Source organism: Equus asinus, chromosome 21 (assembly GCF_041296235.1).
Source record: "Equus asinus isolate D_3611 breed Donkey chromosome 21, EquAss-T2T_v2, whole genome shotgun sequence".
Classification (NCBI taxonomy): Eukaryota; Metazoa; Chordata; class Mammalia; order Perissodactyla; family Equidae; genus Equus; species Equus asinus.
In genome coordinates this window covers 12,224,805-12,247,868 of record NC_091810.1, presented here as the reverse complement: position 1 = coordinate 12,247,868, position 23,064 = coordinate 12,224,805, and the positions used below count along the sequence as shown (strand labels likewise).

The 23,064-nt window shown below is 46.7% G+C and overlaps 1 protein-coding gene across 1 annotated transcript; it reads right to left on the bottom strand.

Annotated features, from left to right (window-relative positions):
* Positions 1 to 965: 965 nt before the first annotated feature.
* SEC61A1 (SEC61 translocon subunit alpha 1) lies at positions 966 to 23,064 on the bottom strand. The gene is made up of 12 exons (XM_014846107.3): positions 22,835 to 23,064; positions 22,586 to 22,653; positions 19,603 to 19,668; positions 19,430 to 19,508; positions 18,405 to 18,536; positions 16,326 to 16,435; positions 15,884 to 16,037; positions 7,199 to 7,359; positions 5,772 to 5,969; positions 5,337 to 5,528; positions 4,861 to 4,937; positions 966 to 3,161 (listed from the first exon to the last, which is right to left on the bottom strand). Exons 1-12 carry the CDS (start codon positions 22,839 to 22,841, stop codon positions 2,975 to 2,977), a joined length of 1,431 nt encoding a protein of 476 aa, XP_014701593.1. The 5' UTR covers positions 22,842 to 23,064; the 3' UTR covers positions 966 to 2,974.

Sequence of the window (23,064 nt, the reverse complement as noted above, 5' to 3'; positions counted from 1 at the left end):
CCAGTGCAGTCTCAGAGCACAATGCTGCATGTGGCTTCTGCAGGGCCAGGCCCCAACACCTGTCCCTCAAGTGGTCCTAGAGGGACATGCTGTCCTGGCTCAGTGCCACCTAGAAATCAGAACTCTTCCAAGACAAGGTGTAAGGCTCTACATAGAAACAGTGGCTGAAGTCCAGCTAAGGAGGAAGCTACTGCTCACCTGTCACTCAGGGGTCACTGAGGAAGCACCAGGCAGGGGATGGTGGCAGAGGGCTTGAGGTAAGGCCTTGTCAGGGACAACTGTGTCAGCGTCGAAATCTGGGTGGGCAGGAAGTCTCACTCTCACGTTACCCTGAAAACAGCCTGCTATTTGGCTGAGTGGAAACCGTCAGGGACCTTCCTACCTGGCACATTCTAGGGGAGCAGGCATCATGCCTGCCACTCCCGTCCACACGATGCTGGGGGCCACGGCAAAGTGGAGACCCTCCTGGCTTAGCTACAGGTTTGGCTGATCGGCAGACTAGATGTGTGTTGAGGTCTGTTGCCACAGCCAAAGGCAACAGTGCTTCTTGGCTGGACTCAAGGACTGGGAGGCGTGGGGCCACGGGCTCCTGCCAGGAGGACACTGTGCCTTCTGCGGGGGCAGCGCGGTGGGCTGCCCTCATAGGACAGATGTCAGTCCACTCCCACGTTCCTGGGAGAGCCTTGGAGTCACCGCACACTGGCCTGGCCCCAGGGCTTCTGCTCAGCCACCTGCGTTTCACTTTACCAAAGAGCTGAGCAAGCAGCTGACACTACCACCAGAAGGAGGAAGTTTTCCAGGCAAAATGCCTGAGAAACTTCCATCTAGGGGAGACCTGGGGCATCCCATGCAAAACCAGGACCCAACCAACCTCATACGCACTTGAAGAGCACCCAAGCTCTCCTCTCACTGGCCTTCTTGGCAATAAAGGGGAACTGAAAACCAAGAGACCATGACAAAATGGCTTGTAAACAATTGGCTTTATTTGTCACTTGATCACCTTAACTCAGTTATGCCATTTTGGCGTCCACAGTGACAGTCCCCTGGAAGCTGAGGTCAGCCCCCACCCACCGTGATCACTAAGCAGAGCCCGAGCCGTGCAGGGCCGCGCTGAATGGTTACAGGCTGCAGGCAGAGCTGCGGGGCTCCCTGCATGCGGCCCGGTGCCCTCCAGCCCACAGGCGCCAGCCCAGGGACTGCTGCCCTGCCCCCAGAGGCCGCAGCGTCCCCACGGTGGGCCCGTGCAGATCATGTTTGTGGGGGGCGTCAGTTCTCTGCTCAGGACTGGGTCTGACAAGGCCACGTGTGATATGGTGGTATGCCCTGGACCAGGGGTCAGCAGACCTGCCAGGCCCTTCCTGGTTCTGCTGCTGACCTGCCGCGTGGCTTTAGGCAAGTCGCTTCTTGTCCCTCAGCCAGTCTGTTCCCTGGTTAGCAATGCCAGTGAGGTCTCCTGGGAGCCCCTCCTGACTCAGACAAGCGCCAGGTGTGCCACCTCTACTGAATTGTGACCATGGCTCTGTGCTTCGAAGGCCACTGTGTGCCTGTTGCTGGTGGGGTGTCTGTCTCCACAGGGCTGCGCTGGCCCCTGATACTCCCTTCTTAGAACTGGGGCATCCTCCAGGGAGAAGCTGCAGGCTTGCGGCACCCGGCTCTGCCGCCCCTCCTGCCAAGCCCTGCCTGCCCCGACAGGGGCCTCCCGAAAGGCCTTAGGAAAAGGTTCCAACTTCTAAGATCTAGGTCACCTATTATTGGGAACAGAACTTATTTTAAATGTAACTTGGAATCTTTTTATATCAAACCACGGAAGAACTTACCAAGACAACCAGCTCAGACCCTGACTTCCCCTGGCTCAGGCTGTACTCTCCTCTCTGCTGGGCGGTGCTGGCAAAAGTCGAGAGGAGACTGGCGGCAGCTTGTCATTGACTTTACGTGCATTTGGTCCTAAGCACAATAAAAATGTTCTAACAATACGAGTGGGGAGTTTTCAGCCTAGAAGGAAGCAGTGGCCTGTGAACGCCAATCGCTCTTTCCACCCTCTCAGTGCCGGCCACCTGCCTCCCCTCTCTAGGGGTAAGAGGAGGAGTGAACGAACCAGGCAAGTCCAGTGACAACTGACCGGAAGAAGTGGACAGACAGACATCACTTCAAGGGTCCTCCACACAACGTCTACCTAGCTCGGCCAAGTGCAACTCTGTAAAGCTGCTGAGTCCTGGCCTCGCTCGGTCAGAGGATACAAGCTGCCTAAAGACAGAGACGGCAGAGCCAGGCTCACTCTGTTCTTTTCGGACTCAAAGCCCGACTGGAACAGTAAACGAGAAGAGCCAAGAGGCACGTGCAGAAAAATTAACAGATGGCCCAAGCATATGACCTGGGAAATTCATCCCTCTCTTTTGGAAAAAGCTCTGTCCTAAAAAACTACTTTTAAAAGAAAGAACAATTGTGACTTCGAGAGAAACAGTTTTAAGCCAGATACGCCTACCCGACTGGGAAGGGGACACGCTGGCGAGCTGCCCACACCCACCGGCAAACACAAGATCTGCCCCCAGCCTCACACCCCACGCCACAACGAACAGACACATTTCACAGTGTTTGTGCTTCTCTCCAGGGCACCCCCAGCATGGGGGAACAGCGGAGACCACTGCGGCCGCAACGGCACTGAGAAGGTGCGAAGGTTAAAACAAAAGTTACGTGGACACTTGGGGACAGTGGTTTACCACCCCCACCTCTGGCAGTGAGCTGAATAAACCTCACTTCTATAGTTCTTTTGCCAGTGCCAGAATGAAAAGCAAAATTTCAAATTGGAAAATTTCTAGGACTTTACAAAGTGGAATGAAAGAATACGAAATTATGAAACAGAAGTCCGTACGCCAGAGCAGCACGCGCTGTGACGAGTCCCCTCGGAGAGGCTCTGCTGTCCCCTTCCTCAGCAATTCTGGGCACGCCTCCTCCCCCGGCCCAGGGGAGACAGGGCTCAGAAGAGAAGGGCCCCCATGCTGCCGACCTCGCTCTGCTCCTTTACGAAGATCTCGAAGTACTGGTAGATGATCGTGACGGCGAGCAGGATCCCGGTTCCAGACCCGATGGCGCCCAGGAAGTCAGCCAGAACAGAGAGGGCCCCGATGCAGAGCCCACCGAAGGCTGCAGCCGTGGGGATGTATCTGGGGAGTGGGAGACAGGTTAGCTGTGTGCCACCACGCAGAGCCCTCTAGCCTGGCCGGCCCCGACCCAGACCACAGGACGGGGCTGGGCAGGCCAACATGCTTACCTCCGACTTAGGGACCCAATTCCCCTAGAACTTCCTCCAGTGTCTCCCTACAACTTCACATGCTCACATGCCCTGATGGCCTAGATTAGGGCTGTACTGTCCATAAGTGGCCACAGGAGCCACACGTGGCTAGTGAAATGTGACTAGTGTAAATCCAGATGTTGAAGATGTTACTTGAGATTTTTGAAGACAAAAACGAAAAATCTCGCATGACTTTTCTTACGTTAATTACAAGTTGAAATGACATTCTCAATACAATGGGTTAAATAAAATGTTAGTAAAATCTATTTTACCAGTTTCTTTTTATTTTTTTATTACAATATAATTGATGTACAACATTTTACTAGGTTTGGTGCATCTTTTTACTCTTTTTAATGTGCGAAAATTTCCAATTTCACATGTGATTGGCACTCTTTTTTCTACAGAGCAGCACTGTGAACCTAGAGGCTTCAGAGAATGCCAATGAAGAGAATGAACAAAACTGCCTACCGCACCCGCCGGGGCCAGAGATCCATCTGAAATCTGTAATCCTGACTTTTCTTGCGGTTGCTTCCCTTAGGGGAGGCGAGCAAGCTACAGCCCACAGCACGAACCTGCTGTGCCACCTGACTTTGTAAACAGAGCTTTACAGGAACACGGCCAGTCATTCCTTTACATACTGTCTGTGGCTGCTTTCGAGTGACAGTGGAAGAAATGAGTAGTTGCGACAGAGACTAAAAAAACCTGAAATACCACAGCCAAGCCTGCTGCCCAAGAGGCAACTCCATTAGAAGTGAGCAGGAGGCACAGACTGCAAAGTGCCAGGAGGCATCCTGAGGGGCAGCCTAGACTCTCTCCTCCACTTCTATTTTGAAGTTCTTAGCTCCTGAGAAGTGGAAAGTGCTCCTCCTCTAATACCTCATCACTCCCTTATCCAAACTGGCCGAGTGCTGGGGGCCATCCTCACCCTGGAGAGGGCCCTCCCTCTGGAACCCTCTTACTTTCCCATCATTAGTCTGTGTGACTTGCTTCGCAATAACACCAGCTGCTTTTCTGTGGTTAGATGAACCCTCGTGTTTTTGCTTGGCCACTTGTGTTCTGATAGTCATTGAAAGAAGAGCCAGCAGCTGAAGAGGCAGCCTCGTCTGTATGTCCGCCAGCCACCTGCTTTAATCTCAGGCCCGGACGGGACTGCTCCTTCAGTGGAGCCTTTCAGTCAGGCTGCTGTGACCTCACAGCTGCCCGCCTGCCCTCTGAAGCAGCCTGGGCCTCCTCCTGGAGTGCTCCCTCAGAACCCTGTGTGCATGAGCACAGGTGAGGTCCCGCTGTGCCTGCTGGCCGTCTTGCTCAGTCAGTACCCTACCACACCATCTTGTGAGCGTCTGGCCACAAGCTTCTGTCTCCCTCTCCAGTGGCTATCTCTTTGAGGAGAGGGGCTCCAGTGTCTAGCACTTAGCAAACTCATAAATATTTAAAGACAGAGGGACCTTTTCTATCCCATAACCCAAGGATAAGACTTAATGAACCAGAAAGCCCTAAGCACTATCAGATGCTTGATGTGTAAGAAAACCACACATAGAAGGAAACCACTGGGACTCAGGGCCAGCACTCACCGATTGAGTTCATGGACCATGGACGTCTCTCGGTGGCCCCTCATCACCATCTGCTGCTCCTTCAGCTGCTTTGCAACCTGTGTGATGGCCACCGAGGAGACAACGTTCAATTTTAAATTTGAAGTTGAAGGGAAGGTAGACAATTTACGGTGGCACTCACCACTCAGATTTCCCCTTTCCACACCCAACAATACTTACATAGACAACTTTAACATTGCTGCAGGGAAGTCATATGACCAAGTCTATCCGTCTGGTGTGGCCCCAGCTTCCCAGATTGAGCACTACTTTACTGCTGGGCTCCATCTGTGGCCATTAATGCTTTGGAACTGCCCCGTAATGAGGATGAGGCGGTCTGTGCGTTCACAGACCACTTTCTTAGTAAGAGATGACAAGTCTAGACCCCTCATGCCAGTAACAGATGAGCACTCTTGTTTCCTGGAACCATTACCTCTCCAGAAACTATAACTTATACTTACATCTTTGGCAGAAGAGCCTGAGACCTCAATCCACGTTTTGGAGAAGAATGCACACGAGCCCAGCATGAACACTATGTACACAACGGCATGGACAGGGTCTTCTAGCACAGAGCCAAAAGATTCCGGAGGGGACAGGTAATAGCAAAGGCCACCAACTGGATAAGCACGTGCTGGACCCCCGGAAGACGTATCCTGGGAGGAATATACAGAATTCTGTGAGTGCCCCTTCATCATACCTTAGCATCAGGACAAAAATAATTCTGAGCAGACATAACAGAATACAGTGCAATTTTCTTATGAAAAAGAAAATTTCATGTGCTAAATTTGTAAGGGCACAATCACAAAATATCTTTGGGTGAAATACTTGGTCATGGCAAGAACACAGAGGCAACTAGCCACAGCACTAAACTGATTTCTTAAACCAGCTGTACTTACAGACCAGGTGCCCAGTAGGCTGACCAGCAGGTTGCCACTGAAGCGGGCTGACAACATCTGAGAAATGACGTAGAGATTGGACACCAAGGCGGACTGCAGGATGATGGGGATGTTGGAGGTGTAGAAGAGCTTGATAGGGTAGGTGTTGTACTGGCCTCGGTAACGGGCTGACTTGATGGGCAGGTCCACTCGGAAGCCCTGAGAAGCCAAACAGAACAAAATGCCTTCAGCGCCTCATTCTGACCGGCGACGGCCAGGCCCACTGTGAGCAAGCTGCCGCGAGCATCAGTCCCAGGGCTCCCACGCCCCTTCCTTACCCACCACTGCGCTTGGGGGCACAGGAAGAGAAGGGTCCCAGAAAGACTGGCTTAAAAATGCACTGAAACAGCACAGGGGAACGAGCATGTCTTTGTCAGAAAACAAAGTCTACCACGTTATATCCACATCCAGTGGAAGACACAGGAAAGCCTGGAGGACACGTGCCCAAATCCTCACAGTGGCTCTCTCTGGTGGTGATCTCTCTGTGCTCCCAGAGGGGTCCCAAGACAGGCACCTGCCTCACACCCCACAACAGCCCTGCAGGATGTTTTTCATCATAACCAGGAAAGCTAAGCTCTCATACAAATACAACCTCTCCCTCTGAAACCTTTGCAGAATACAAAGGGTTTCTTTTACAAACTTCCAACGCCTAGAACAGGGCTCAGAACACAGAAGAGTTATAATAAAATCTAATGATCCAACCGCAAATACTTGCCTAGCCCCTAAAGGGTTAGCTTGTTATCAATCAGGCGCCTGACTGAAAGGCTCCACTCAAGGAGCAGTCCCGTCCGGGCCTGAGAAAAAGAACTGGCCGGCGGACATACAGACGAGGCTGCCTCTTCAGCTGCTGGCTCTTCTTTCAATGACTATCAGAACACAAGTGGCCAAGCAAAAACACGAGGGTTCATCTAACCACAGAAAAGCAGCTGGTGTTATTGCGAAGCAAGTCACACAGACTAATCATGGGAAAGTAAGAGGGCTCCAGTTGGAGGGCCCTCTCCAGGGTGAGGATGGCCTCCAGCACTCGGCCAACTTTGGATAAGGGAGTGATGAGGTGTTAGAGGAGGAGCACTTTCCAGTTCTCAGCCACTAAGAACTGAAACATATATCTTCTTTATCTGCTGCTAAGCCCAACCCACAGGAACATGATTTCAGAGATGTTAGATCAGGCTTAATTTTGTTTAGTTCAGGCAAGTCGCCATGATCCAATGGAACACACTCACCTAGCTCACACGGCATTTGCTCCCTTCAAATGCCACCTCATCATTTCAATATGATACCATGATAGACTTGGCACCCTGGGGTGAAGGTGGGGGATGTACACATGAAGGCATTCTGAAACTTAAATGCGGACCACCAAAACTCCCAGGGGTTGGATCTGGACACACCTGGAAATAGATGACCACTGCAAAGACAAAGATGGTGGCGATCAGATTCATGAGGTTGGGGAGATTCTGGCGGTAGAATGCCTCTCGAAGGGCTCGGACCTTGTCAGTGCGTGTGGCCAGTAGATGGAACAGTGCAATGATGGCACCTTCAAATTCCATTCCTGTTGGCAAAGGAAGGGACACATGATAAACAAACAGCTTCTTAGTGGCCAAAATAGGAAAACAGAATGAGTATACAATTCACAGTGCCTACTCCTATAACCAAGGGCTAGAATGGAGTGTTCTCATCCCTCATTTCTATTTCTTTTGTAGAGATTTCAACCCACAGAAGTGCGTTGTTCTACCTTTTTTTTTTAAGATGGGCCCTGAGCTAACATCTGTTGCCAATCTTCCTCTTTTTTTTCTCCCCAAAGCTCCTCAGTCCATAGTTGTATATCCTACTTGTAGGTCCTTCTAGTTCCTCTATGCGGGACCCTACCTCAGCATGGCTTAATGAGCGATATTAGGTCCACATCCAGGATCTGAACCAGTGAACCCTGGGCCACCATAGCAGAGAATGCAAACTTAGCCACTCGGCCACAGGGCCGGCCCTATTCTACCTTCCTTTTTTTTTTTTTTTTTAATTTGAGTTCATAATAGTTTACATCATTGTGAAATTTCAGTTGTATATTATTTCTTCTCTGTCACCACACAGGTGACACCTTCACCTGCTGTGCCCACCCCTCACCCCCATTCCCCTGGTAACCACTGAACTGTTTTCTTTGTCAATGTGCTTGTTTATATTCCACATATGAGTGAAATCATCTGGTGTTTGTCTTTCTTAGTCTGGCTTATTTCGCTAAGGATAATACCCCCCAGGTCTTTCCATGTTGTTGCAAATGGGATGAATTTGTCTTTTTTCCTGGCTGAGTAGTATTCCACGGTGTACATATACCACATCTTCTTTCTTCAGTCATCAGTCGATGGGCACTTGGTTGTTTCCACGTCTTGGCTATTGTGAATAGTGCTGCGATGAACATAGAGGTGCACACGTTACTTTGGATTGTTGATTTCAAGTTGTTTGGGAGAGACCCAGTAGTGGGATAGCTGGGTCATATGGTATGCCTATTTCTAGTTTTTTGAGGCATCTCCATACTGTTTTCCATAATGGCTGCAGCAGTTTGCATTCCCACCAACAGTGTATGAGGGTTCCCTTCTCTCCACACCCTCTCCAACATTTGCTATTTTCAGTCTTAGTGATTATAGCCATTTTAACAGGCATAAGGTGGTATCTTAGGTGTAGTTTTGATTTGCATTTCCCTGATGACTAGGGATGTTGAACATCTTTTCATGTTTATTGGCCATCTGTGTATCTTCTTTGGAAAACTGTCTGTTCATCTCCTCTGCCCATTTTTTGATTGGGCCATTTTTTTGTTGTTGTTCAGTTGTGTGAGTTCCTCATATATTATGAAGACTAACCTCTTGTCAGATATATGATTTGGAAATGTTTTCTTCCAATTGGTGGGTTCTCTTTTGGTTTTGATCCTAGTTTCTTTTGCCTTGCAGAAGCTCTTTAGTCTGATGCACTCACACCTGTTAATTTTTTTCTTTTGTTTCCCTTGTCTGAGAACACATGGTATTCGAAAAGATCCTTGTAAGTTTAATGTCAAAGAGTGTACTACCTATATTATCTTCTAGGAGTTTTATGGTTTTGGGACTTATCTTCAACTCTTTGATCCATTTTGAGTTTATTTTTGTCTACGGCATGAGATAATGGTCTACTTTCATTCTTTTTCATGTGGCTGTCCAGTTTTCTCAAAACCATTTGTTGAAGAGACTGTCTTTTCTCCATGGTATGTTCTGGGCACCTTTGTAGATTAGCTGTCTGTATATGTGCAGCTTTATTTTTGGGCTTTCAATTCTGTTCCATTGATCTGTGTGCCTGTTTCTGTACCAGTACTATGCTGTTTTGATCACTATGGCTCTGTAGGACATTTTGAAGCCAGGGATTGTGATGCCTCCAGCTTTGTTCTTTTTTCAGTATTGCTTTAGCAATTCGGGGTCTTTGTTGTCCATATGAATTTTAGGATTCTTTGCTCTATTTCTATGAAGAACGTCACTGGGATTCTGATTGGGATTGCACTGAATCTGTAGATTGCTTTGGGTAGTATGGAGATTTTAACTATGTTTATTCTTCCAATCCATATGCATGGAATCTCTTTCCATCTCTTTATGTCATTATCTATTTCTTTCAATAATGTTTTATGGTTTTCATTGTATAAGTCCTTTGCCTCCTTAGCTAAATTTATTCCTAGGTACTTTATTCTTTTTTTCGCGATTGTAAATAGAATTATATTCTTGAGTTCTCTTTCTGCAAGTTTGTTATTAGAGTACAGAAATGCAACTGATTTTTGTAGGTTGATTTCCTACCTTGCAACTTTACTGTAGTTGTTAATTATTTCTAATAGTTTTCCAATGGATTCTTTAGGCTTTTCTATATATAAGATCATGTGGTCTGCAAACAGAGTTTCATTTCTTCACTCTCTAGATTCCTTTTATTCTTTTCTCTTGCCTAATTGCTCTGGGGAAAACCTCCAGTACTATGTCAAATAAGAGTGGTGAGAGTGGGCATCCTTGTCTTGTTCCTGTTCTCAGAGGGATGGCTTTCAGTTTTTCCCCATTGAGTATCATGTTGGCTGTGGGTTTGTCATATATGGCCTGTATTATGTTGAGGTAATTTCCTTCTATCCCCATTTTGTTAAGAGTTTTTATCATAAATGGCTGTTGGATCTTGTCAAATGCTGTCTCTGCATCTATTGAGATGATCATGTGCTTTTTATTCCTCATTTTGTTAATGTGGTGTATTACATTGATTGATTTGTGGATGTTGAACCATCCCTGTGTCCCTGGAATAAATCCCACTTGATTATGATGTATGACCTTTTTGATGTATTGCTGTATTTGGGTTGCCAATATTTTGTTGAGGATTTTTGCATTTATATTCATCAATGATATTGACCTGTAGTTCTCCTTTTTTGTGCTGTCCTTGTCAGGTTTTGGTATCAGAGAGATGTCGGCCTCGTCAAATGTGTTAGGAAGAGCTCCATCTTTCCTAATTTTTTGGAATAGCCTGAGAAGGACAGGTATTAAATCCTCTCTGAAAGTTTGCTAGAATTCCCCAGGGAAGCCGTCTGGTCATGGGCTTTTACTCTTTGGGATGCTTTTGACTACTGTTTCAATCTCTTTCATTGTGATTGGTCTACTCAGATTATCTATTTCTTCTTGATTCAGCTTACAGAGGTTCTAAGAGTCTAAAATTGATCCATTTCCTCTAGATTGTCCATTTTGTTGGGATATAGCTTTTCGTGGTATTCTCTTATAATCTGTGGTATCTGTTGTTTCTCCTCTTTCATTTCTAATTTTCTTTATCTGAGCTTTCTTTTTTTCTTTTTAAGTCTGGCTAGGGGTTTGTCAATTTTACTTATCTTCTTAAATAACCAGCTCTTTGTTTCACTAATCCTTTCTACTGCCCTTTTTGTTTCAACAGCATTTACTTCTGCTCTGATTTTTATTATTTCTCTCCTTCTGCTGACTTTGGGCTTGCTTTGTTCTTGTTTCTCTAACTCAGTTAGGTGTAGTGTAAGATTGCTTATTTGGGGTTTTTCTTGTTTGTTGAGGTGAGCCTGTATTGTGATGAATTTCTCTTAATACAGCTTTTGCTGCATCCCGTATGAGTTGGTATGGTATGTTTTCATTTTCATTTGTCTCTAGATATTTTCTGATTTCTCCTTTAATTTCTTCAATGATCCAATGATTTGTTCAGTAGCATGTTATTTAGTCTCCACATCTTTGTCCCTTTCTCACCATTTTTCTTGTAATTAATTTCTAGCTTTATAGCATTGTGATCAGAAAAGATGCTTGTTATTATTTCAATCTTCTTAAATTTATTGAGGCTTGCCTTGTTTCCCAACATATGGCCTATTCTTGAGAATGTTCCATGTGCACTTGAGAAGAATGTATATTCTTCTGTTTTTGGATGGAGTGTTCTAATATGTCTATTAAGTTCATCTGGTCTAGCTTTTCATTTAATTCCACTGTTTCCTTGTTGATTTTCTGTCTGGATGTTCTATCCATTGACGTGAGTGGAGCGTTGAGGTCCCCTCCTATTATTGTGTTATTATTAATGTCTTCTTTTAGGTTTGTTAATAGTTGCTCTATGTATTTTGGTGCTGCTGTGTTGTGTGCATAGATATTTATGTGTTACGTCTTCTTGATAGACTGCCCCTTTGATCATTATCTACTGCCCCTTTTTGTCTCTCTTTATCTGTCTTATCTTGAAGTCTGCTTTGTCTGATGTAAGTATTGCAGCACCTGCTTTCTTCTGTTTGCCATTTGCTTGGAGTATTGTCTTCCATCCCTTCACTCTGAGCCTGTGTTGTCATTGGAGCTGAGATGTGTTTCCTGGAGGCAGTATATTGTTGGGTCTTGTTCTTTAATCCATCTAGCCACTCTGTATCTTTTTACTGGAGAATTCAATCCATTTACGTTTAGGGTGATTGATATATGAGGGCTTAATGCTGCCATTTTATCACTCGTTTTCCGGTTCTCCTGCTTTTCCTTTGGTTTCTCGTCCTGTGTATTTTGGTCTACCAATTGAGTTACGTAGTTTTTAATGTTGTGTTTCTTTGTTTTCTCCTTATTATTTGTGTCTCTGTTCTGCTTTATTGTTTAGTGGTTACCCTGTGGTTTGTATTCAAGATCTCATGGATAAGATAGTCTCTTTTCTGATGACGTCTAATTTCCTTAGGCTAAACCGATTCAGTCCCTTTCCTCTTCCCCTTCTAAGTTGTTTTTCTCACATCTTATTCTATCTTGTGTTATGAGTTTGTGGTTAAAATTACAAGATTTTCTTTGGTTTTGGTGTTTTCCTTCCCGTTGTCTTTAATGCTACACTTGAGTATGTGCTATCCTGCTCTGATTCTGCCTACCTACTTAACTCCTTACTCCGTGCTTTGTAACCCCTTTCTCCCTTTTTTTTTCTTTTTCAGGTATGAGGGCCTTCTTGTAGGGGGGCATCTCATGGCTACAAACTCCCATAGCTTATGTTTGGGAATGTTATTATTTCTCCATCATATCCGAAGGTTATTTTCGCTGGATAGGGTATTCTTGGCTGTAAGTTTTTGTCCTCCAATGATTTGAATATGTCATTCCAGTCTCTCCTAGCCTGTAAGGTTTCTGTAGAGAAATCTCCTGAAAGCCTGATAGGGGTTCCTTTGTAGGTTATTTCCTTCTGCCTTGCTGCCCTTAGCATTCTTTCTTTGTCATTCAGTTTTGCCAGTTTCACTGCTATATGCCTCCAGTAGGAGCATCACCAGCTCTGAAGTGCAAGCTGCCTGACAGGTGGGCTGTGAGCTTCTGCTCCATACACTGACTGGGCAGGCTGAAAGAACAACACACAGCCCATCCAAATCGGAGCTCACACCCTACAAGAAGGTGCTGGAAGAGGCAGACCTTATTAACAGATCCAGAAAAACACAGCTGGGAGGCAGAGCAAGCTTTCAGAGGGACCGAAAGAGCAAGAATGGGTCCTAGACCTGAGGATTAGTCAGCAGAAGGACAAGTGAGAGGAAGCTGGGGAGCACAGGGCATTGATAAGGCCTAGAAATCTTATAAATTTTCAAGAAGTTTACTTGAAAAAAACCAAAAACCCAAAAAACAGCTAAAGTAAGAAACAAGAACCTTGCACTAAAGAGTAACCTTTGCTGTTCCAGGACAACATAACTATCCCACAATGGAAGTCTGGCCTTGCACAGGAAGCCAGCGCTACGTCCAGAGCTGTGGTCTCTGTGGGCAGGCAGGGGTACTGCTATCAGTACCGTGAGGTGTGCCTCAGTACCGCCCTGCAACAGCACTTTCCTCAGATTTCTAACACGTGATGGGGGAGCCCCTGCTGCTCCTGCCTCTGGCTTTCCTGGACCACTCAGAGATAACGGCATCACCACAGGTTTGTTCTAAAGCTTCTAGGACATAGCTTCTGTGAAAGAAGCACTCTGTCCTATCATTGCTTCCTCATCTCAACCTGTGATGCTCTTTCCTTCCCTTGTTTCAGTTGTGTGGCACCATTAGCCTGTCTCCCTAAATGTATAGAATTCAGGGATCTTAAAGCTTGAGCCAGGACAAGCTCTTATTTCACAGAGGATGACACCTAGGTTGCCTGGGAAGAAGGAACTTGTTCACGCTCTGCCCACTCTCAGCACTGCTCCCATTACCTCTGTGATCTCAGCTCCGACTACCCTCTGGCTTGTTCACTCTGCTCTAGCCACACACGCTGACCTCGAACATGCCAGGTACATTCCTACCTCAGGGCCTTTGCACCTGCTGGTTCCCCCGAAATGGAACATTCTTCCCTCAGACAGTCATAAGGCTCCCTTCCCCTTTTCAGGACTTTGCACCAACTGGGTGAGGCCTTCCTTGTTATGCAGAATAACCTGCAACAACCCTCCTGGCACTTCCGTCTTCTTCCTCTGCCTCATTTTTCTCCTGGGTACCTGTGGTAACACCTGACACCCATATAACACACGCCTCACTCACTCTGTGCTCCCAGTATCCAAAGCAGTACTGGGCCCTCAGTAGGCACCTAATAAAAATTAGTGAATCACAGCAATGCCAGCATTAGGTTTCGGTTCTCCTAATTTTTAACATAGTTACTTCTCGAAATTCACTATCTGCTGAATCTCTGGGAACAAGACAGGGTTTCCAAGTGCTATGGCTACTTCAGGGCAAAGCTGTTTTGTAGCTGTGCTGTCCCAAATAATCCCGTTTTAGGCTGTTCTCACCTGCACAGGGAAGCAGCAACAGTTACTCTCCCAGACCTGAGAGGGGTTCAGTCAACCGTGCCTCTCCACATCACCAAGCTAACCACAGCCGAGTTCAGATGCAGCTGCCATGCTGCCTTCTCAGCTGTGGGCTTTGTGACTGCTGCCCTTCTCCAGGCTCCTCGAGACCTGCTCTTCTCCCATCCCCTCCACCATGAGCACGGTGCCCTCAGTGTCACTCACTCAGTGCCCATACACAGGTGGCTGCAGAATCGCCCTTCCCAGCTGCACCTTCTCTCCAGCCAGGTCCCAAACAGTGTCAGTTCACATCATGACACTTACTTTAAAGCCAGAAATAAACTCACCTTTGCTTCTCAATTTTCTGTCACTCTTGAAAGAGCCCCCCATGTCTTGCCTTCTTTTCTCCTAATGCCCTCACTCAGTGCTTTCCTTCCGACAGGCTGGCCTGTCAAAGCTGGGTGACTGAACAGTTACAGCTGCTTTTTCTGCCTGTCGTCCCTTCCAATCCAGGGTGAATCCTTCCTTCCAAACTCCAGTTCCCATCGCCTCACTGGCCTACTCCTGAATGGAAGGTGGCTTCCTGGCTGGTACTGCCGGGCCTTTACTGACTGCCCTCTCTTGGCCTCCACTCCAGGTATCACTTCCTCATAACTCAGGACGTCTCCCAGGACAGACATAGTGACGGCCTTGTCACATACCTGCACTCCTATCCCTTCAGCCTCCTGCCTTTTCACGGCTGTCCCTGAAAAACCCTGCCTTCACCCCAGCTCTCCCAATTTGCCTTGGACTTCCTAAAACTCCAGGAAGTGCCCAGGGAAGAATCAAACCTGATCCTGCCTACTCTTCTCTGAGCTCCCCTGGCATTTCCTGCATTGAACAACACTCTTCTTTGTAATTTCTTGGGCACATGTGGCCTTCATTTTCCCGGGAACCTACTTTCAGTCTCAGTAATGAGATTATATGGTCTCTGGAGGCCAGGGACTCTCCAGCATTCAATTCAAAGAAAGTACTCAAACGTGCATGAACATTTGTCTCTCACAGGATTCTTCTGAGTGACTATCATATTTAGTGATGGAAAATGCAAATTCCCACCACATCACTTCCCAAGGAAGTGAGTCATACTTCTCCACATGTTTGGAAATTTTTATTAAAAACATCCTCTGTAACAAGATTTCCTTGGCACTCTTGGTGGGGATAACACAGAATACTAACATTTGATATGCAACTGCTGTGAGCCAGGCATCACGTAACTTCATGTTTTTTTCTCATTTAATCCTGCCAAGCAAGGCTCAGAGGCAGAGGAGTTCACCTGAAGCCACTCAGGCACTACCAACGGCTACAGCCAGGATTTGAACCCAGGTGCTGAACTCCAGGTTCAGGCCTGTTTCACAAAGTTGCCCCTTGCATGACCAAGCGTGTTGGCTCAGTGATTTCATTTTTAGAAACTTATTCACTGGGAGCAACTGCCAAAATATGTAAAGATGATTGTATAAGGATGTTCACTGTTTCACTGTTGTAATCACAACAAAAACCAGAAATGGCCTATATGTCCAGCAGAAGACTACTGGTTAACAAACGCTGCTCCGTCCTCACAATGGAAGTCCATGCTGTGCTAAGAAAGATGAGGCAGGATTACGTATTCTGGCACGGCAAATGTCCATGAGATATTCTTATATGAAAAATGCAAGTTATGCATCATCATGAGCATAAGCCTATGTATGTTTAAAACAATTCTGCAGACACACACAGAAAAGTTAGAAGAGATGTACCTAAAATTAAGGCAATTTTTCCTTCAGATGGGGACCTTTCGTCTTCTGCTTTGCACATGGTGGTGCTTTTCCCTGTCCTCAGGAAAGCCCAGGGCCCTTACCTCGGCCAGTGTTGACAGTAGTGGGGCTGAATGCCTTCCACACAATGGTCTCGCAGATGTTAGTGGCAATGAAGAGGGAGATACCAGAGCCCAGGCCATACCCTTTTTGCAGAAGTTCATCCAAAAGCAGGACAATTAAGCCAGCAACAAAGAGCTGTAAAAATGAAAAAATAAAAGTAAAGAAATCTGAATAGCCTGCATCACTGTTCCCCACGGGTGTGGTTCTTTCCTTCCTCAGGAGCTGGTCTCTCGGACACAAATGCCACAGGCTGAGTAGAGCCGGGACAGCAGAGCACCCTCTGCTGAATGCAGAGCAGACGCACGACTCTGGCCTCTTCTCAGTACAGGAGTTTCTTTTATGCGTGGCTCAGATTCGTTATTTGGGAAGCAGGAGTGAGTGTGAGGGGCTACTGAGAAGCGGGGAGGTTAGCATAACAATTACCTGAATGGTGATTAACAGGCAGATTCCAGCACCCATTTCAGAAGGGTCCCCGTACATTCCTGTCATCACATACACGATAGACTGGCCAATGGTAATGATCATGCCAAATACTAGAAATTGAAAGAAAACTGTGTTCTCAAAGTGTGACATTACATGGTTGTAGGGGAAACAGCTACTGAACACCTATTCTGCGCCAGGCACTGGGAAGAACTAAGACAAGAATAGTGACACTGCCTCCAAGGAGCTCGGTCCCAGAAACACTCGACAGTCACAGTGTCAAAGTACATGATAACTCAAATGCCTTTTTTAATTTTTTTAAAGATTGGCCCCTGAGCTAACAATTGTTGCCAATCTTTTTTCCCCCCTGCTTTTTCTCCCCAAATCCCCCCAGTACATATTTCAGTTGTGGGTCCTTCTAGGTGTGGCACGTGGGATGCCGTCTCCACATGGCCTAATGAGCAGTGCCATGTCCGTGCCCAGGATCTGAACCAGCAAAACCCTGGGCCACCAAAGCGGAGTGCATGAACTTAACCACTCGGCCACGGGGCGGGCCCCTCAAATGCCCTTGAACAGAATCACGCGAGCTCTTCCACTTCCCCTTCTCCTAAGTGCACTTTCCATTCAGTGACAGGAGGAGGAAAAGAGTTGAAACATGAAAAATCTAGTTTTAGGAACGGTGAACCAGGGAGTAGAATCTACGAAGACGTCATCCTGAGGCACAAAATTCGGCAATGTCACCAACCTGCAGCACCCAAACTCAGGTCAGGTCACACGGGTTCTGGATGGCTCCTGAGTGGAACTACACACCCAGGCCACCTCCAAAGGCTCCTCAGCCAGACACAGAATATTAACTCTGGGATAAAGCGATCCCTTTCCAGTTTGTATTTAATGTATTTTCTAAGGAAAAACCTCACAATGCCGTCAATTTAGTCATTAGCCCCATTTTCTCTGCTACAAAGCTCTTTTGGTCTAATAGAAGCTTTTCGTAGACTGTCTTTGTTTCTTAGACTGTTATATTTCATTGTTAGGCACAGTGAACTGACACATTTTATTGATTTCACAATACTAGATGGATCTGTGTAAGCGTGAGTCTGGGCTTCAATTTCAGCTTTTCTGGTTAGTCACACAAAATAAAATTTTACTCCAAAGTACCCATCAAATATAGTCCCTATTAGACTTTTAAAAAAACTGCTCAATAACCCTGAATTCTTAAGGCAGAAAAAATTTAAAAAGTTGTCAAGACTAAAGAGAAAAAAGATGATTTGTGCTTTTGAGAAATAATGCATGTATATATTTTAAAATCCTGATTTGTGTCTGAAACCGACAAGTTTAAATCAGTCTTTCTCACTCAATTATTTAGCCTACTAACTTAAGAAGATCTGTAAAACATGCCAGTGTGGAAGAAAATACAACTGGGTAGGAAACTAACTATGATTTCCTAATCAATATATTTCAGTTCACAGCCAGAGGCCGAACATTGGTAATTCTGATGACTGGTCATTGTTACTAGTGACACTTATTATTTGCCGTAAGGAAACACCATTATTATCCCCATTTTTACAGATGAAGAAACTGAGACATAAGAGCTGTCACCTAACTTTGTCCAGTCACAGAGCCAATAAACAGTAGAGCTGGGTTGAGAGAATCACATTTCCCCTAAGTTGAATCCTTTTAAACTCCCAGAAGAAAGACTAACAGTTACTATGTGCCAGGCACTGAGCGATGTTTTACAAACATTATTCAACTGTGTCCTTACAACAGCTTGGAAGAGCCCTTCCTTCTAAGTGGTAAGGCTGTTGTGGCAGGTGGCGGGGAAGACCTCCAAGCCCTGTCCCTTCCACTCCATCACGCAGCTGCGGTGCCTTGAACCACCCCCTGCCCTGCCCAGCCTCTCTGGCTCCTTGCACTCCACTCTCCCAGAAATGCTCCTGCATTAACACAGGCCATGGAGCACCTGCAGGGCTGGCAGGCCAATGAGATTACACCAGACAAAGAAAAACCATTTTGATGCCCCAAACTTTACAGCAAATTCAAATTCTCAACTATAGACATCTGAACATTATTTAAAACCTCACGTACGCTTTTGGGCTCCATTGAAGAGGGCTCGGTCTTTTGGGGTATCACCAACTTCAATTATTTTGGCGCCAGCCAAGAGCTGCATGATGAGGCCAGAGGTGACAATGGGAGAGATACCTAGCTCCATCAGTGTGCCTTGAAGAAAAGGAGAGGTAAAACACAGCCATTATTAGCTTGGAAAAGCAACAGATTATTAAGAAAATGAATGAGCAAACTTTGTGTATCCCTTACACAAATCCAATGTGTTTCAGATTGCTAGCAGCATTAATTTAGAGTAACTCCAAAATATCAATGAGGAGAAGATCATTCAGTTCATTCTACTCAGTCTACCAGTCGACATCTTATTTTGTTTAGGAAGTCACATGGTGTTTAAACAGATTGCCGCATTTAAATCCACCATAAACAGATTCATTCTGGTTTTACAGAGATAAGAAAGGTTCGTCTCTTCATCAGTTAATAAAAGACGACAACATTCAAATAATTCTGAGAGTCCGGAAAGGAGATCTGTACAACTGTATCTAGTTATGAATAAACCTCTACTTCCACTGATTTGGAACTTAATTTGAACTATATTTTTAAAATGAATTAATAAAAAGCAGCATGAACATAAACATTCAAAATCCTCCCCTCCAACAGGTAACTGGTTAGAGCACACAAAACACTGACATATTTTTTAACACACATATATAACCTATAGACAGGAAAAAGATGCAGCTGAGAAACAAATTACATATTCTCAAGAATGTTAGCAAAAACAGGAGAAACACAGGTAGAAACGTCATCACTTCAGCTGTTTAAAAAGCATTCTAGTTTTTCCATGTTTCTTTTAATTCTCTATGATGCAGACTTATTATTACAGGTTTTGTACTGCATTCAGACGCAATTCTAACAGGACGATATGCCTCGGTGCTAAATTTGGCATTTACTAAGGCTATTCAGCACAGCACACTGACATTCTTCCCAAACACTCAGCTCCACATAAGCCCAAAGCCCACACTGTACAGAGGCACAGAGAGCCAGAGTCCTACCTCTGTTGGAGGCTAGAATCACTCTTATCCAATAGAAAGGGTCAGCTGAATCTGAAGACATGATACCAAACAGGGGGATCTGGAAACAAGCAGAGGGAAAGGGGGTCAGTGCACTTGTCTCCAGCCCACTCTCATCCCCCGACCCTGGCATGGACCCTGAAACCTGTGCTTACCTGGCAGCATACTAAGAAGATGAAGAGGGTGATAGCGGTCCACAGCACTTTCTCCTTAAATTGAATCTACAGAAGAGAATCAATTAAGGCAACAAGTTATTTTCATGAGCAAATTAATAGAAATGGACTCTGATCAGACCCCTTTCTCTGTTCACCAAAGCCAGCCTTCAACACCGCCAAACCACACACTAAACCTAAGTACGTGTATTGCATCCTTTCTACAGACAAGGTACATATGCAAAGACCCCATTTAATCCTCACACTACATAGCGTTATCATTATTTTACAATGAGGAAACCGAGCCTTAGAAAGGTGAAGTAATTTGTCCCAAATCCCACAGCTGAAGTGAGTCTGAGGCCAAAGCATGTGCCCCTAACCATCCATGTTAACAGTTTACGATCAGACCCAAGATCAAAGAATGCTGCAATAGAAAAGGATTCCTAAACCAGAGAAGCCTTTACGACATACAAACAAATCACTTTTCATTTTAACGGGTTTTGTAATTGACAAAATGTTACTATTCTGGAATAATACTAATACTAGTGATACTAGCTGGAATCAACTAATTTGGAATCTGTGATTGTTTATTAGCATATTTTCTATGAATTAAGGGTAAAACAACATAATAAACAACATGGGAGGGAGGGCATGGTTAACCTCCTCACTAACTACTACTAGCATCTGTTCAACATCAATTCTTTTCACATCTCCTCATCTAAGTAGGATAGGTGACAATTCACCATCCGTTTACAGATGACTCATAAGTATGATTAGAAAAGTTTAGGGGCCGGCCCCGTGGCCGAGTGGTTAAGTTCGCGTGCTCCGCTTCGGCGGCCCAGGGTTTCACCGGTTGGATCCTAGATGCGGACATGGCACTGCTCATCAAGCCACGCTGAGGCAGCGTCCCACATGCCACAACTAGAAGGACCCATAACTAAAAATACACAACTATGTACCGGGGGGCTTTGGGGAGAAAAAGCAAAAATAAAATCTTTAAAATAAATCAAATCTTATTTAAAAAAAAAAAAAGAAAAAGAAAAGTTTAGACGACTCTCGTCCAAGGTCCCTCTGGTACTAAGCAGTAGAGGGAACTCTTCCAGGTCTCCTCTTCTAAAACTGAGTGTTTTCACTAGTACTTGCCACCCACACTGCGATAATGGCTTTAAAGAGCTTAAAAACCAGCAATTATTGTGCAGACTAAGAATTTTGATATGGAAATATCTTGTGAGCAACAGTATTAAGTGAATAAAACTGTGTTCTTAAAAAATACTTTTTAATTTGAGGGGCAGGGAAGTCTAAGTGAGCACCGAGTCCCGGCTCTCTGGTCGGAGAAGCTGCAGGCCTTTATGTGTACCCTTTAGGCAGGCCACAACACGACAACCACACGAAGGCGGTGGGAATTCAAGGTTCAGATACTCCATAGGAAATTGGTGCGAATTCATGGAACTCTTCTTTTGAGAAGCTCCGCCTTCCCGCCTGTCACGTTACCACACCAAGAAATTAGAAGTAGGCCAAGGGAAGGCAACACCACTTCAGGCTAACCAATAACATAACAAGCTTGTACTGAAATGATTCTTTATGGGAAAAAAAGAGTGGGGAATTTTTACAAGACTCCTCATTTTTTAATAACTAACTCTCCTCTCCTGGATGCAGACGAACTCAACAGTGAAACATCATATATTATTTATCCAAGTCTTGTCTACTCTACGTCTTACTAGCCCCTAAACCCACCCCCCCGGCCCACTCCCCTAGTTCATCCTCTCCTGCAGAAGCCTCTAAACCACCCTAAGCCTGCACCCTGCTTCCAAAGCAACTGTCTCAACTGTCCACCTTCTCCCTCGCCCCACCTACCCTTTCTGTCAATACTGAACTACATCTAACACCCTTCCACCCACGGGTCTTCTGTGCCTTTGCACACTCCACATTCCCTATGCCTGGAATTCCTTCTCCTCTCTTCAAGACAACGTCTACTCTTCCTTCAACACCACCATCAGACATCACATCCTCCAAAGTTAATCCCTCTGGAGCCACCGCTATACCTTGCACTTATTTCCACTGCTCCATCCACCATTTAGCTACAAGGCCAAGGTCGCATAGCTATTAAGATGCCGTATAAAGGGCGGGTCCCAGGCTTGCCTGCCTCCAGAGCCATGCGCTTTCTACTACGCTGGGGGCGGGGGGCCGGGGGAGAGCTCTGTATATTAGCCCATCAAAGGCAGGACTTACATGGGGCATTTATACAAACGAATTTAAGTTTAAAAAGAAAAAAGTAGCCCCCAAGAACCCAAGTGTCTATGTTGATGTTAAGCAGACATTCACATATGCGAAGGCATGAACAACCATCTGAAAAGAACGTGGAGACAAAACATACTACTACTCCCTCTCTTTAAGGTAAGAACCCAGTGAAACTTTGCTCATCGCTTAACAGCTTTACTCACGCTGGCAACACTGCTATCTCGGCTGTAGCCGTGGAGCAGCGGAAATTCTGATGAAGACTCAACAGGGCTCTAGGCTTCTACCCATGTCTAACGCGCCTGCTGGAAAAGGCAGGTCCACAAACTACCTTTATTCTCAGTAACGTGACGGCCTACAGAAGACAAACTCATTCGTACAGACCAGGGACTGTTCTCAGCTCCTTTCAGCAGCTGGATACAAAGAGCATCTTCTAGAAGAAACCCGACCCGTGACCTGCTCCTGTCGGAGGTGGAGAGGGTCACCCAAGCGGAGGCCCTCGCCGAGCCTCGGAGGCCTTCCTCCCTCACGGCCGGGGGGCGCTCGGTCAGGGCAGGATTTGTTCCCGGGGAAGCAGCGACGAAAGACGCCCGAACACAGCACGACCACCAGGGTGGGAATCACGCACCACCAGGCCCCGTCGACGAAGCCCAGCGCGCTCAGGGGAGGCGAGCGCCCACCTCGGCGCGGGAGCCGCGCGGGTCGGACCGCAGACTTCGAGCGCCAGCGCCGCGAAGCCTCCTCGACTCACCTTCCTCTCCGGCTTCTGAATTTCCGGCAGGATGACACAGAAGGGCTTGATGACTTCCAGAAATTTGACTTGACGGGAGAAACAAAAGAAGAGTTAGGGCTGGGAGCGCCGCCCAGGACGAGGGGGAGCGGACGGCAGGCGGCAGGCCGCGCGCGGGCCCCGAGGCGGCCAGGGGCGCCCGCCCGCACTGGGGAGGGAAGGGGGATCTGACCCGTCCCGGCGGCGCCGGGCCTACCCCGAGGGACTCACTCGCCATGGCGGCGGATGCTTGGGCTCCGGGTCTCGCTTCGGCTCCGCTCGGCTGGGAGTGAGGCGACGCTCCCCGCCGCCGACCCTGCTCCGGCGCACAGCACCTCCGCGAAAGACACGTCAGTCCTAGCACCACGGGAGCGGGCGGTTTGGGGCGGGGCCGGCCCAGGGGCGGGCCGCAGGCCGCTTCCGTTTCCTGCCACGCGCGGCAGGCCGGCCGCCGCGCCGCC